A 16,102-nucleotide genomic window follows, 5' to 3' on the forward strand; every position below is an offset into this window, starting at 1 on the left:
TAACCTCACCCAAAAAACTAACCCAACCTTATTAAAAAACAAGAGTGGATGAGTGCGCATGGGTACTCCCTCCTACTATAGTGGTAAAGCAAGCACTTCTCAAATTTTTAATGGGCGTTGGGCTCTTAAATTGAACTTTTGGTAGAATGATCTCCATACAACTTGATTAATTTTTTTTTGAAATTAAGATGAGGAAATTCACAAAAGAGTTTCAATCCTCCACTGCAGCACTCCCTCTAACGGGGCAACACTAGTAAACCCAATCATCCGATCAAGCTAGATGTCAAGCCCATCCCACTGGCCCTCCACGTGAGCAAATAACCCATAGTCTAGCCCGTCAAGGGCATCGCTTGTGCAGAAATGATAAAACTTGCAGAAATGGATCGCAGGCCATTTTCGTGAACTTGGGAATGGTGCCATGTTGCTGTCTGCCCTCACTACTGCGCCTTGATGCCTAGGAAAGTACCTAGGTTGGTGGGCAAGCTTCCAGGCTACTACCGGTCATTTCTCTGCCTCCCCGGGTCCTTTACTTAGGATTGGAATGCCCTCCTCTCACCCATTCTCCACTACATCCTTCACTACTAGTTTTCATAAAAGACACGGCCCAAAAAAAAAACTCACAATACCATATAACTTGAGAGTCCTGCGCAGACTTCTAGAACCAAGAGTCTCCATTAATGCGTGGAGCTCATTGGCTAGTTGATTTTAGAAATAGCTGGTGTTGCTAGTGGGCCAATTTTCACCACTATTAGCCAATGAGCTCCAAGCATTAGTGGGCCAATTTTCGCTACTATTAGCCAATCAGCTCCAAGCATTAACTATGCCTCTATTAGTGGTTTGAGTGTTGGGTGGGTGTGTGTGTGCGCGCGTGTGAGTGCCACAGCTGTGACCCATTGCCTACCGGTCCACATGGGGGTGTGTTAAAAAAAAAAAAAAGAAGAAGCTCTATTAGCCAATCAGCTCCAAGCATTAACAAGGCGTCTTGGCTCCTGACTGGTGAGCAAATATTTTCTTGGAGAACAAAACAAGAGAAACGTAAGTTGGAAACAAGCCTGTTTGAAGCAATCCAACACAGAGATGGCCAAGGAGGACCAGCAAGCCTCATCCCTTCCATTTTCCTCTGCTCAACCTCACGACACACTTCGGCACGGTCTCGTGGCTTTCAAGCACGATGCTCTCCCTCTGCATCCCGTCCAAGTCGTTGAATCTAATGTGAGTCTCCGACTTTGTAGTTTCTTATGTTACCGTTTCTAGGGTATATCTCCGTTTCGAGGTTTTTTATGTCGCGACAAGTCGCATTTTTTTGCCCATCTCGGTCCATCCGCATACCACCGCCAGATGAGATTCGTTCAGATGAGAGGAGAGGGCGACTGAATTTTGTTTACCGCTCCAGCGTCGAGTCATGGCGATACCCAAATCATGTTACAGAGACTTTTCCTGCTGGATATGTACTGGCTAGTTCAATAGGGTTATACGGCTCATCGACGGGCTGACTTCGGATTCCAATGTACCCCAGTATCTGCCAGAAAGTACGATACCAATCTGCTATGGATCTGTGTGTGAGAAGCAGCTTTTAGCACGATGTTGTCCCTTCACCCCCCTTGAAATAGTTTACTCTCATTATTTTCTATCTACAGCCAAGTCTATTCTGTCCGTTTGTATGGGTGGAACACTTTGTACGGTGCATCTGATTCTGCTCTGAAGGATTGTATCTTAGTGAGTTTCTTTTCCTGGTACTAAGCAGCAACTCGTATACCCAATGTTTGTGAAGTATTTAGCAATTCATTGATATTTGTTCGAATACAGCATGGTACTGTCTCTTTTCAATTGTTGTATATGAATCGTCTTTAGACGCTCACCTGAAGCCTAGAGGTCAGGGAGTCTAGTCCATCGTGCAATCTTACAAGGGAGACATCAATCTAGCTCGCCAGGCTTATGAGTCCAACCTGGTGAGCAGATATGGCTGAGTGAGCCTATAGTCTGTACTGGTTCTGGGGATGTAAATAGCCCAGCCAAGTGTTCGTTTATGGGGCTATTGGTCTGGGGCACAAGTCAGCAGCAGACAAGGTCTGCATCTGATCGGTAGTACAGAGGCCAGATCGGCAGGAGCAAAAGAAAGGGAGTCTGGGTGGCCAGATCAGAGGGCCCAGTGCTCTATAGAAAGGTCCCAATGTGGGCACTCAAAGCAGTAATTCCTGCAGGTTAGACTATCCAGAGCTCACAAAGAAACAGATCTAAATGTTTTAAAAGAGCCAGATTTGGTGCACAGGAAGATCAGTAGGAGACTCTACCTTGAGAAGCCACTGAAGTCTGTAGGACGTGCGTGGTGATCTACAGCAGTAGGAACAGCAAACAACGCCTGAGTAAAGTGCCCTACCTCAGCGGATGTTTGCTGAGAGTGATGGTATAGATTTACCGAGATTTTGTACTTGGAATCTAATGTCTATATAATAGCTTAGTAAGCACTGGGTTTTACCCAAGAGATTCTGGAATCTTTGAAAACCCAGATGGCCACTTATGCTTGGGTACTGATGAGAACTTATAGCATAGCTTTTCTTACTACGTTAATTTTTTTAAAAATCATTTACTCATAATGTTGATTATAGTTGCTTAGAGACTCTCTTCTTTCCTTTTTTCTTCTCTCTATACATACAAGCACATAGAGTAAGTTTGCATTTTGAGTTTTTGTTGTGAGATCTCGAGACGATTCTGCCTTGTAGGAGTTGGCTGTACCAAGCACTCCGTTTCTCTAAAATTCACTCCTCTTTCATGTGCACCTCTTAAGCTTATTATCCCTGTCTCTTACAATATTAGCTGGTGTTGTGCTTATGGACTAGTGTGATTTCTAGTGTATTACTTAATTCAGACTTCAAAATCAAATAGCCATGGAACCAAACAATGAACTTTAACAAGGAATTGGTAGCAGTCTGCCACGTAAGCTCTAGAACAGGTACTTGACTGCCAGTAGCAATAATATCCATTAACTAGATAAACTAACTCCAAATATAATTCTACAACCAAGTAACTATGCCAAGTGCCAGAAACAATCAAATTATCCACCAAACACTGCTCTGAATCAAAGTGCAGCAGAAAAGTCCAGCAGGAGCCTTCCAAAATTCCCAGAAGGTGTCTCCCCAAATGATTCTGGAGATCTCTAGGTGCTAAATGTTGGGTAAATCTTCACTCCAGGTGTCCAAGGCAGCTAAAACGAAATTCGTTTTTGTTGGTGGGTTTGAAAAGAAGTGACTAAACTCAAGATCTATTGCCAGATGGTATCTAGGTATTGTTCGTGAGTTCATAGGTGATGACTCTAAATGTCCGGTAGAACAGGGAGGCTTTGTTTCTTTCTCTACTCATGATGGTGTGCATAACACGCTCCGGTGTTTTGCATGTTCCAACTCTTGCAAAGATTGTGCTTTTATTTATGCATGACCAGTGACAACATGAAGGTGGAGTCTGATGACAAGTAGGTCTTAGTCACAAATTCACTTGGGAGGGCGGTTGTTTGTACTCATCAAGCTTGAGGGAGGGCGGTAATTACTCAATTAATGCACTTAGTTCATGATTGGGATTCAGCAAGCATGTTGTGGCCTAAGCATTTTAGCCATGTACCACTCACCACATTGGCGGAGATGCATCAGAAGAATATGGTGATCGGACTTCCCAAGCTCATGAAATTCGTCTGGCAAGCGTCTCTCATTTCTTGTCCAAAACTCAGCAACTCAGGTGCTCCGAAATCAGGAAGGGCAGCGATTTGACAAAAATAAATCACGGAAGGTGAAGGGAGAGAGGGGGGAGAGAAACTCACACCACACCAGGGCCCAGAAATAAGGGCTGGAATGGCTAAAATCATGCATGAGCTTTATTTGAAATAGTCACCCGGGATGTCATAGTAGATAGTCCCTGCTATGCGTGATGGAGTTTATGGTTTTCAACCTTATGAGTGACTATCATGAGATTGAAACTGCACTATGTGTTGTGTTTTTTGAGGATGAGTTTGGGCATGTTCCGGGATTCATTTAGATATATGATTCTGCTGTATTAGTGGACATGCAAATTTCACCTTGTAGCTAGCTTGTCTAAGCATTTTTTTCTTAGATGCTCATCTGGAAGAGGCTAACATAAAATCATATAGTCTTCACAAGTAGTTGTAGCTTGAATGAAGAGAATGTGGGACTACTTTTGTTTATGGTTTTCAATCTTATGAGTGACTCTCGTGAGATTGAAACTGCACTATGTTGTGTTTTTAGAGGATGAGTTTGGGAATGTTCCTGGATTCATCTAGGTATATACTTTTTGATTAGCCTTCTCCTTTTGTGCTAGCCTTTGTCACGGCTGAGTTTGCCCTTCACCTATGGAGTGCCGACAGAAACTCAGTACGAAGGCCTTTGTATAAATGGATGGATGCTCAAGTATGTGTGGGTGTGTGGATTTGTATGTGTGAGAGCATATGTTTATACTATGGTCTACACCCATTGTTGGGTGCTGATGATGTCAGTCGGGATGTCATAGTAGCTAGTCGCTGCTATGCGTGGTGGAGTTTATGGTTTTCAACTTATGAGTGACCATCATGAGACTGAAACTGCACTATGAGTTGTGTTTTTTGAGGATGAGTTTGGGCGTGTCTTTAGATTCATCTAGATATATCAGCTTTATTTGAAAAGTGCGCTTTTGTAAAGGCACAGGCAGCTTTGTAAGCCTATAAATCTATGAGCTTTCAGCTCTCAAGCTGATTCGAGTTGTACCATTCCTCAATAAAATTCTTTTTTTTGGGGGGGGGGGGTGCAGCCCTGCTCTAGGGTGAGCTCGGCATGTTACTCGCTCTTGTATACACAGGTAGTCTCCCTGAGCCCTCCCTACAGCCTGGGGCTCCAAAGCCTTCTGTCTCCTATTGAGTGTGACTCCTTACAGATAGCCATTGGACATTATCCCATCAATTCCACATCGAGATGGCATGATAGGTTGAGGCTACATGACACTACCGCGATTTGAGACTTTGCTTCATGTTAATGAGATGTCCCAGATGCTATGAGATTCATGGGAAATACCACTGCCTATTTGAACACATCTAGGAGATGAGTGAGTCAAGTCATTGTCTACTCGGATCAATCGTCAAGCCCTTTGCCCCTCGTGGCTTGTAAATGATGGAGTTTGAAGGAGACAAAATAGCCCCTTGGTACTGAGCTCCACATGTACTTTGGGGGATATTATCCCATAAGCAAGAGTAATATAATAGTTTTGGGATATATAATGAAGGTGAAAGAGGCTCCTCCAGTCCTGTTGGCTCTTTGTTGGGATTTGGAGGAGGCCTGCATGGCTAGGGGCGGCGGTGTGGGACCCCTTGTACCTGGTGCATACCAGCTTGATACGCTGCAAATTCTGTGTGAATACAGTGGTATCAAAGCCTGTGGCAGGTGTCTTGCGGCTGATGCATGGCGGCTATCGCTGGCTGGACTGCAACTCTGTAACTCTTTGCACACTGTGGATTGTCTACGGCCACTGTTTGTCCATCTGTTGTTTGGCCTGGCGCGAACTGCTCACTGGCAGTCTTTGGTGGCTGCACTTTGAGACGACTTGGCTTTGTCAGACCCCGTGCAATTGGTTGGCCTGGCCTTTGTTGTGTTGACTGTCTTTGATGTGATTGGTCAACTTTGAAGCCTACTATGATGCTTTGCCAATGGAGGGATTGTGGGTACGTCCAATTGTGCATTACCCTTCGTTGGACTTTGAATGAGGAAAGTAGCCCCTTGGCGCTGGGCTCCCCGAGTATGTTGGGGATATGATCCCATAGTCCTTGGATATATGATGAAGGTGAAAGACCCTCCTCCAGTCCTGCCTGCTTTTTGTTGGGATTCGGAGGTGGCCTTCACGGCTAGGGGGTGGGAGTGTGAGACCCCTAGTACTGGGTGCACACTGGCAGATTTTGTGCGACTGCATCAATGAGTGCTATTTTTTCATGTGTGAGATCACACGACAGAGGAGGGCACTCATACAGAGGCGAAGATTGGGGCACACGACAACAGACAATCATAGACTTCTTTTTTGCAGGAAGGGACCCACACTGAGTGGCAATTGCAGGACATGAAGCCCGGGCCTCTCTTCATAGTCCCAGACTAGTATGAGAATGTTCATAGGACCAACAAGCAGACTCCCCATAGGGTATTGTACTAGCAGTATCACGGTGTCAAGATGCTTTCCTACTACCACGGGTGCAGCGCGCACAGCTGAGCACACAGCTGAGCACTGACAGCAACATATCTCAGAGATCCTAAAGGAGTGTGAGGATTCTTGATGCAAACCCTAGCCACACTCACGTGCAGATCAGATTACTCATGATGGCGCAAGTACGGGGCCCAAATATTTGAGGTGAATTTCTGTTCCCAATGTCTGTTTTGTTTTATAGTTTTCCTTTCACCACATATTGTAGAGATGTACTGGACACCTCTAATTTCCCTAGGTGAGGTGGGTGTGTGAGCATGATGTATCTAACTTTTGCTCTCATAGACCTTTTGGGCTTTTTGCGGATGTTAATAAATCTTTATTTCTTTCTCCTCTATTTTTTGATTCTTTCAACATTTAGTACGTAGTTTATCCTTGGGTATGAAATAGACCACAAGCATTGGGCTTCCTATCAATAAGATTTCCTCATTGAAGCCCAAAACTAGGGCCTATGGTGGTTATGTGAATCCATTCTTGGACAAGGGTGTAAAATGAGGACTCGGGTTGGTTGAGTTCGCATCATGTTCTGGAATCTGTTCAGAAGTATCGTGTCAAAAGAAATTTTAGATGTGAGTAGTTTGGGCAGCCCCTTAAAGTCACGTGGATATATATACATGGAAGTGCATCATACCTGCTGAGCAAGTGGATCTTACCCTGCCAAATTTTTAACTGCAGGGCATTTTGACTATACTTGGTTCTTGGAGGAAGCAAGGGGAAGTGCAAGGGGTACAAAGAATGCAAATGAGGACAAGTAGCTTGGGGCAAGGGGGGATAAATGAGTGACGGGGAAAGAGGGACAAGAAGTATTTTGACGTTTCTCATGTAGGTTGTTAGTGGAGTTTTCTTAGTAACAAGCTTTCTTGGAAAGTGATAGTTCAGATTCAAAAGCATGGCAGGCAAGGACACTGGATTGCTGCTGTTTTTCTATTTATTCTGCAGTATATTTGCTTTAAGCGTCGTTACTCATTCAATGTTTATGGATGACAAAGTTTAACAAGCACCAAATGCAAACAAAGCGCTTCCTGCTTGAGAAAGCTTATGGTTCAGCCCTCCCATTGAAGATGCAGATTGAACAGCAGATTCTTTCAAGGTAAACTCAGTTTCTTCTCCAGTGCTTGTTTAACAAGTTGAGCTGGAATTCTCTATTATTTATTTATTGCTAAATAAAAGTATAGAGAACTTGCCATCGTCTATTAAAGGTTTTTATTCCAGTCAGTAACAATTTTCTAGTCTTTAGAGAGAGGTTCATTTGATGAGATTTGGTTTCATAGGAAGATTTAGTTTCACAGGGAGATTTGGTTTTTTGCTTTTTGCTCCTGCTGTATTTGAGTTATGGGGCAAATTTATTTTCCTAATGTCTAATATTTTAGGGCTTTCCTATACATGAAACACAGTAGGGGTCTCAATCTCTTTGCAAGTGAACATGGAAGTAGTTTGAGCCTTGTATGAACCATATGTAGCATACCTCAGATTGATAGTTTGAGAAGCATCTGATGTTTCCTGATGTTTAAATTTTCTTTTGTGTAAAGGAATGTGAAAGGTCTTTTGAATTATAGTGATTGGGAAACACATTGTGGACAGTAGAAACATTTCTGCCTGAAACGTTCCACAAAATACTTCTCGAAGCATGTGCAGTTGGGCAGGCCCTCAAAAACGCTTTATATATTGATAGACATCTATGATCTACATTTCATACGTGTTCATATATCTATGATGTACTTTTTCATATGTATTTTTGAGTTTCCATTCTTGAGAATTTTGAGAGGTTTGAGAAAGAATGATATATTGCCATCTTTGAAAGGCTTCACGGGCCTATGAGACAAAAAGATACATCCAAAATCGGTGCAAGTACAAGCACAAGAGAGTGCATGAGGCTGCTTCTATGGAATGCATGAGGTGAGGTGCGTGGGAGGAAGGGGCAACAACTCTCATACCGGGTCTGACTATTATCCACTTCTCCTTCCTACAAGCTACATCCCGCTGCTGTAAGAGGGTACGTCTCTTCTCTACTTGTAGAGCTCTGAGATTCTTGTCCATGTGAATTTGGGGATGGTTGCGGGGTACTCAACGTTTGCGTATGGTTTCAAAGCGGATGTGGATATTTATGAAACAGCTGACCAAGGTTGATCAACACAACCTATGTGCCAAGCTCTCTCAATGCCATGCTCTTGGATCCCCAGGGTGGAGGCCATGAAGCTAGCGGCTTCCAAAATGGCTGTGGTACGGTGTGTGGGATCCCATGGATCTGGTGTTGAGAGCCTTACTAGCTCTCTGCTGCTGCTCAAGTATGGTGGCTGAAACGATGAGGTGTTAGAGGAAGGGAGCGAGGGCTAGGTATGAGAGGAGGCGAGTCCGGTAGTGGGTAGTGAGGCAAAGACATGATAGTCCAAAGCACCCATTGCTCTTAGTTTGCGGATACACATGGGTTGGCATACCATGATGACGTGTGAGTTTGTGGATCAGGAGGACTAGAGAGATGTGTGAGTTTGTGGATCAAGAGGATTGGCAGCCTTAAATGGGTCATCTCTCATGGGGATGGTCTCGGTTGAGGGGTGTGACACATGCTAGGTTTCTTTGTTCGGATCCAACACACCTTTCGACACGACCTTTTGAGTGCTATCTTTCTCTTGAGACCTTACATTTTGCTAGCAATCTTGGTGAGAAGTTCTCAACCTCATGGTACATGGTCCTACATCTAGACATCATGGACTTTTCAAGCTGTAGGGAAGTCCTTGTTATCAGGGACTTCAACGTGAGGATGGCTCTGTGTCATGTGCCGCTCATTGATTTTTGGGATGAATATGTTTTTCTACATGATGTTGATATGGATGAGATAGGGATATCTCGAGTTTTCGTAGACAGGCAAGCCTGATCAATTCGTACAGGCTCTCTTTCTTGGAAATGGACAGGTTTCATGATGGTATGGACCGATGGCCTTTCTCAGTTGTAGTTGACTGAGATCCCTTGCCTTCACCTTACATATCACTGACTCGTCTATTTTCCCTCCACCTCCCGGAGCTGATTATACATCTTGCTTTTTAGCCTATCCATCCCCTACCACATGCCACATACCACGACACCTTTTGCACTCGTCACATACCATGACATATGCTTGGTCCATAGGGTATTCTCTCAGTACACGGCTTGCCTTTGTGCTTTGATCACCCACTTCCTTCATGCTGCTGTCCTTCATACCTTCCCTACACTACATGGTTCACCCGTCCGTCACCTATTGCTTAGTTCCCTAGAATAGTTAATACGATGATGAGTATAAGGCATAATGCCATTAACTCAGATTTGAAACCAAGCCCAATCTTTCAAGCGCAATGGAGAGTATACGTAGTATCATTGTCTGGTCCGTTGAAGAAGCAAGCATTCATTTACTAGAACGAGGAGTTACTACACATCTTTTTAGCTGCAACTACAAAGACTTTTGGCAGCAGTTTCTTGAGCGACGAACTCCCTTTCCTCTACCCTGTGGCACTTCTATGCCCGTACATTACACGACATTCCTCACCTGTCGTCCTCTGGCCTCTCATAGCTTACCTCACTCCACCTTCTGTTACCGCGGGTGACATCAGACATGTAGCCTTGAAGCTACATAATGGCTGAGCCAAAGATCATGAGGGACTATTGATGAGGAACTGTAAATTGATGCCCCAAAGCATGTCTGTGGATACATTGAGGAAATTTTTATACGTGGAATGTCGTTTTTCACCCTCTAGGGAGATGACTTTTTTTAGCTCTTTGAGTCCTGTAGCTAAGAGATCAGTAAGTGAGGAGAAGATGCAGTTATGAGCATTGGTAAGTCAACGAAAGCTATGTTTGTGTGCCTTATAGGTACACATGAGATAGGGTAGAGAATTGAAAGTAAAAGGAAGCTTGAGAGAGTCAAGGGTATTAGAAAGGGATGAAAGAGTAGTGGAAGGGGGGTTGGAAGAGGGTAGGAATTTAGGGGAGTTTAATCTTTCAAGGGTCAGGGTATGTACTAAAAATTTACAAAGGATGATGGGAGTTTGGGAGGCTTTAGCTAGACCGGTGATGAACACATGGCCAAGAAGCCAGTTAACTTTGTCAAGAAGAGTTTTGTCTTCAAGAGGAGACTTTTGGGTTTTAAGGAGGGGAAAAAGAGAACATAATTCTTTCCAAAAGAGATGGGAGAGGCTTTTTAATAGAGAAGTAGGGTCCAAATTTAGGGAGAGACAGTCATGGAAGGTTTGGATAAGTGCTTGAAGAGCGAGATGTGGGTCTAAGGGTGTGATAGGAATGTGATTGAGGCCATAATGAATGTGCGAGCGGAGGAAGGGATGATGAAAGAAGTTGGGGTCAGAGGTACAAACATGAAGTTTGTTATCAAAGTATTTGAGGAAGGGTTTAAATCTCTTGAGAGACATGCAAAGACAAGAAGAGGTGAAGTTTTCAGCTAAGAAGGTAAGTTTAGGCTTGTAGAGAAGGGATCTAAGGGGAGGTGTATATTTAGTAGTGCGTACTTCGGGTGAACCAGAAGGGGCAATCTGCAAAATCGAAGAGCCGGAGTAGATCAGTGTTTATCCCAGTCGATTTCAAGTTGGCTGTATTTCAGATTTGTGAGATAATAGAGTTTGTTACACTGCCCTTTGTCGGTCAAAGGCCGGTTACAGAAGGCCCCCAAAAATCGCCACACATAGTAGTTGGGTGGACCATAGAGTCGACGAGAAGAGACTTGGTCTTGGGATCCTGGAAATGACGGTGGAAGCAATGGAAATTCGGGTGTCGGAACGGGTGCGTTCTTGGAAGGGGGAACAGGGGAAGGGGAATCGGAATGCCACGTCATATAGGAGCGGTCATCATATAACATAAAACTATGTTAGAAAATGAAAGAAACTAACATTTTACAGCTTTAAACTTTATATATAAGCTCTAAAACTTTCAAAGAGCAAAAATATTTATTTATTTATTTTTTAAATATTTTTTTTGGGACGTTCCGGGGCCGTTCCGGTTCCAGCCTGCTTCTTGGAACGACGTTCCAGACGTTCCGAATGTCGGAACTGACTTGCTCTCAATATGTGACTGCCCTAGACGTTGTTGAAGATCATAGTCTTGGTTATAGAAAAGGCTAACTGTAGCAGGAGATAGACTATCCTCACTCTCTATCCTGCTCAATACTAACTGCAGCTGCAATATGATGCACTCAATACACAAAGTGATGCTGTGGATGTGAGTGAGAGAATCAGAGGGGGAGAATGTAGTAGACCTCCGAAGAGGAAAATAGATACAACTGAATAATGAATGCCCAAAGGGCTGAATACGACTGTATGAAGGGGCTGAAATCCTCAGTGCAAAACTGGAGGACTAGACTACCTAGAGGAGGTGAATCCTCACTAGATCCCTAAAGGGGTTGAGGCTACCCGGCTGGTTTGCTGCGGGGAGGTGTGGGCTCTGCTGCTCTGAAGGCTTGAAGGCTTGAGGAGTGGATGAAGAATGAGGGCCAAAGGCTGCTCTTTTATAGGCTGTTAGGTCAGCCTTGCCGACTTGGTCAATGCCGACCGTTGACCTATGGTCGGCTGGTCAATGCCTATCGTTGACTAGGCGAGTCAAGGAAGTCAACATTGGTCCAAAAAGTCAACGTGTTGACTTTTGAGTAAAAAGACGGCTGTGTTTTTTGCATGTGATGATGTGGCATTGACTATCTGTTGACTGTGTGCTGATTGTTGATTGTGTAGGGCTCATTGCTTGCGTGGCGGTTGACCTAGTTGCGTGCGCTGGCACCAACTAGCATGGCCACGGGCTTGTGGATGCTCGTGACACTAACCTTCAAATCATGTGTCTCACAAAAAGTCTGAAGTACATCTAGATATCATTGGAAACCCTTAACGAAAGAAGAGAATAAGACAACATCAACTGCTTCAAGCAAAATTTGAACCAAGGAACCATCTAAATATGAGCCCGTGTCTCTTAGCGTCTCAATGAATTTCTCAAGCTAATCTATGCATAGGCCGAATAGGTTTGGTAACAAAGGACAACCGTGTTTGACTCTGATCGTGTTCTTAACCTCCTTAGTCCATCCGATCATCATTTGAACCCTATATGAAACCCTCTCATAAAGTGTCGAAACCTCTCAGATAATCTCTTGACTGTGTCTGAATCCTATAGGCATCTAATGAGACATGCCTGTGGTACTGTGTCAAAAGCCGCGGAAATCTACCAAAGGAGTAGTAATTCAAGATCACATAATCATTGCGAAAGCCTACCTGTCCAGCAGGTTTGAGCCCCTCACCGCAAACTGGCTAACATGCGTAAGGCATAAATGACACGCCTAATCATGATGGTCTTGTAGTTTTCGGGCTCATGGGATCCCCTGCCATATGGATAGGGACGATGGTATCAAGAGCCTAGGTGTGGGCAAAACCGTGCAAATTGCCTCATTAAAAAATCTTTGCCAAGATTGGGACTAGGGTACTTAGTCCATATGCAACCCCTACTCAAAAGCATGAAAAGTGACGCCTGTTGGCCCCAACACTTGGTGCCCCTCGCGGTATTTAATTACTGGTTAGCTCAAATACAAGGGACTCCCTTCAAGAGCTCACCCGCAGGTGCAACCTAGTACAATGCCAACCCGTGGCTGTGCCAGTGATCAACTCCCAGTGCTATTCTCTTGGTTCCTTTCAATAACCATGCATAACACAAGTAGAACAACCCGACAGCATGCCAAGCAATGCATCCACGTAGATCAGAGCCATCATTGAGCCCAAGGCTTGCCACTGCACCCCTAGGAAGAGAGTATCACAACAAGTGCCCCAATCCTCTTCCGGGCCAATGGCAGGGCATCCAACCTTGCAGAATCTCAGTAAGAATGATAATGGCATAGAGTAGAAAGAGAAGATAAGAATCCAGCCAACAGAAAGAGCCTGTTTCAGCTCAGAACAGCCCTAGAAGTTGGTGGAACAGCAGACAGCAGACTTTGGTAGGAGGGAGCTGCCTATGAGTGACTTCCAGCACTAGAAGAGATCAAGAAAGAGAGGCTTCAGCAAGCTGAAACAGATCGGCCATGATTGCGACCACCAGAATGGTGATTCCAGCCCACCAGCACCTCCGTTTTCAGTGCGCCTTGCACCAGGGAGGAGCAGGAAGAGAGGCGTCCAAGAATATAGCCTTAGAATCAAGAAAGGAAGACTTTTTTCGCGAAGAAAGTTGAGAAAAGCTCCAAAAATGGCCAACAATGGAGGCATCCAGGTCGAGGAAGCATGCCAGCAGCAGAGAGCACTTGTCGCGAAGAAAACTCAAAAAACGACTTCAGCCAGCAAGAGGGAGGCTGCAAAAATCCGCCATCTTCAGAATGAGGCTCCTTTGGTAGAGGAGAAGACTCAAAACTGCAAGGAAGGGAAAGGAAGGGCTCCAGGGGCTTCCAGGGGTGACACAAGGCAAGCAGAGAGGCCACACACAGACACATGGCAAAATGAGGCGTGGGATTTTAATGCCCCTAGGGGAGTCAGATGGCACACCATGACCCTACTGCTTGGGAACCAATGACCCTAGTTTGTAGGATCTCTAGGGGGTCAATTTTTAAAGGATGACCCCACTGAACCAAAACAATGACCTTAGAAATTGAAACCACTCTAATAGCACTAGGAGTTGTACTTATTGCACATGAAATCATCAGTACCTTTTTGGCATTAACTAAGGTCCCTAGCTTGGTACCCTAGGCTAAATTCAGTGACAATTAGTTTGGACACTTCACCATCACCACCACGTCCCTGTGACACCTTCACCTACCAAAGGTACATTAGACTCAAGTAGAGAGGCTCCAGGTTTTACTGCTCGCACTGATGATTCGTAGCAAGCTTTCAGTCCCACAGTAGATTCACTTGGAGTCGCCCCTCTATAGCTTGACGCAACATTCTAGCTGATTACATACCTCTAGCGAGTCAGAGTTGTTGGTATGGTCGGACATGCTGATGGTCTACGAGTCTTGGACTTTACATGGATAGATTGCCACCTTTTCAGTAGAGTAGACCTCAGTTGCGGGATGTTTCAAACAAGCATGAGGGTCTAAAATGCGCCAACAGAACATGAGGAGGATCTAAACGCAGGTGGCTATTCTACTAGAGCGGGAGGTAAGTAATACTGAAGCAGTATTGCAAAGAGCTTGGATGACAGTTGGGCTGACACGGCCATGTATTGCCAGTCATCGGGTTGCCTCCCCTTATGTTCTGCTCAGGCAACCAGGTCATTCAAGAGGATCTCGTACAGCTACACACGGACAAGGCCGTGAAGCTCAGCATTTACAGAGAGCACTGTCTATACTGTTGGAAAGGTGACCTCCTGATCTGTAAGCCCCCATATGACGAGAGCATGGGGGGGGGGTAAACCTGGGTCTTGAGAGACTGACACATGGGGAGGGTTATGTCTGCCATATGGGTAGGAATCAAAGATGTACTTGGAGGAGCCATGGTGGATGCAACAAATGGACCTCGTGGACGGGAAGTTGGCTATGGATATTTAACCTGGATCTGGCCTGGCAGAGGCAGATTTGGAGCAGCACCAGATGGTGGAATATACCCAGGAGAAAGACGACTAAGAGGCGAACCTGTTGGCAATGCTTGTGGGCAGGAAATTGACCTGCAGCAAGGCCCTGGAACTGGCGCAATGCATGGCAGGTGGACAGCAGAGGAGAAGACCTTGATGGACAGGCTGGTTGGGCTTGACGTAGTCAGCAAACCAGGCCTGACTAGAGGGCTGAACAAAGGCAGAACTAGCAGGCCTGTTCATAATTTCTAAGACTCCGTGGTGGCATAGTCTGGTTAGTTGAGATGTGTTAGAAACTCGGTGTGTATTGCTCTAGGTTCTCAGTTTAAATGGATGCCTTCTTAGTTTTGCCTGGCACCTAATTGTCGATATGGGCTAGGGTTATCATTAACTGCTGCTTCGCATGGCAGTGTATATCCCTACCCCATGCAAAGAACATGGATTTCCTTTCTTGCACTGTCATTCTCAGCTTGCTTGGGATATTCTTGAAGTTGATAAACAATCTTAGATAAAGGTTTAAGTTAATGAAATTTCTTTCTTGCCTTTTGTGATCTTCCTCTTTTGCTTCCTATGCTCTTGCAGGTTTCAACGTCCTGCAGGCCTGTTGCCATCTTCAATGCTAGGTCTGGAATCTTTAACAGGAGAATTAGATGAATTTGGATTTGGAGATTTCCTGAATGGTACAGCTTGCTTCTCTCACATATTTCTTGAACTGTACAATTGTCATAAAAAAGTGTATCCATCCTTTTCTTCTCAATTGTCTAACAATGTTAGGATTTTTGATTTTTGTGTTCTGATAGTTTTCTTATCATGTTGCAGATCCCCGAGAATCTGAATCTTCAGTTCATGTAGATATGCATCATGCTATGGAAGTTAGACTGGGTCTGTCTAATGGACCTGCTGCTCGGACCTTTTTTTAATTACCATAGACACTTAAAATGTTTACCAGCAAGCGTTTATTGTAAGCCTTACCATATACAATTGTATTGATACAATGATGATTGGCCTTGTACATTGAAGTCTGGATGTTTTTGGGGTTGGCTTTTGTTAGCTGAGCCATGATGCTCGTATGACGTTGATACAGAAATTTTGAGACTCCTGGGAATTGCTGATAGTTTCTTAAAGTGGACCACTAGGCTTCGATTGCAATGGGCATTATGACTAGTAAATGATGGGTCTATCCTCACTAGATTTACTATGATAGATTACTATTCAATTAAAGACAGGAACCAATTATAGTTTGTTGCTACAATTGGCTGATTGAATGCTTTTTCACGCGAAGGTGCAGTCTGAAGCCTCAGCGTTAATCAATCTATCACGAACACTTGAGGGCTTAAGTCTATGCTTGCCACTTGGTTCTTACATTTATTCATGTTCT

General features: G+C 44.4%; 1 protein-coding gene across 1 annotated transcript; it reads left to right on the forward strand.

The window, feature by feature from the left end:
• Window positions 1–966: 966 nt before the first annotated feature.
• On the forward strand, window positions 967–15,848 carry LOC147895136 (cyclin-B1-2-like). The gene is made up of 4 exons (XM_087383825.1): window positions 967–1,212; window positions 7,209–7,309; window positions 15,307–15,404; window positions 15,544–15,848. The coding sequence occupies exons 1-4, from the start codon at window positions 1,078–1,080 to the stop codon at window positions 15,642–15,644; spliced, it is 435 nt and encodes a 144-aa protein (XP_087239951.1). The 5' UTR covers window positions 967–1,077; the 3' UTR covers window positions 15,645–15,848.
• Window positions 15,849–16,102: the final 254 nt, after the last annotated feature.

Source organism: Dipteris shenzhenensis, chromosome 13, assembly GCF_047967505.1.
Source record: "Dipteris shenzhenensis isolate YYH24624 ecotype China chromosome 13, Dip_SZ_1.0, whole genome shotgun sequence".
NCBI classification, from domain to species: domain Eukaryota; kingdom Viridiplantae; phylum Streptophyta; class Polypodiopsida; order Gleicheniales; family Dipteridaceae; genus Dipteris; species Dipteris shenzhenensis.

Excerpts from the sequence above, each read along its gene's own strand:
- LOC147895136 (XM_087383825.1), top strand. The coding sequence starts at position 1,078 with ATGGCCAAGGAGGACCAGCAAGCCTCATCCCTTCCATTTTCCTCTGCT. Across the intron at positions 1,213-7,208 it reads TCCAAGTCGTTGAATCTAAT|TTTAACAAGCACCAAATGCA; the intron begins GTGAGTCTCCGA and ends TGGATGACAAAG. Across the intron at positions 7,310-15,306 it reads GAACAGCAGATTCTTTCAAG|GTTTCAACGTCCTGCAGGCC; the intron begins GTAAACTCAGTT and ends ATGCTCTTGCAG.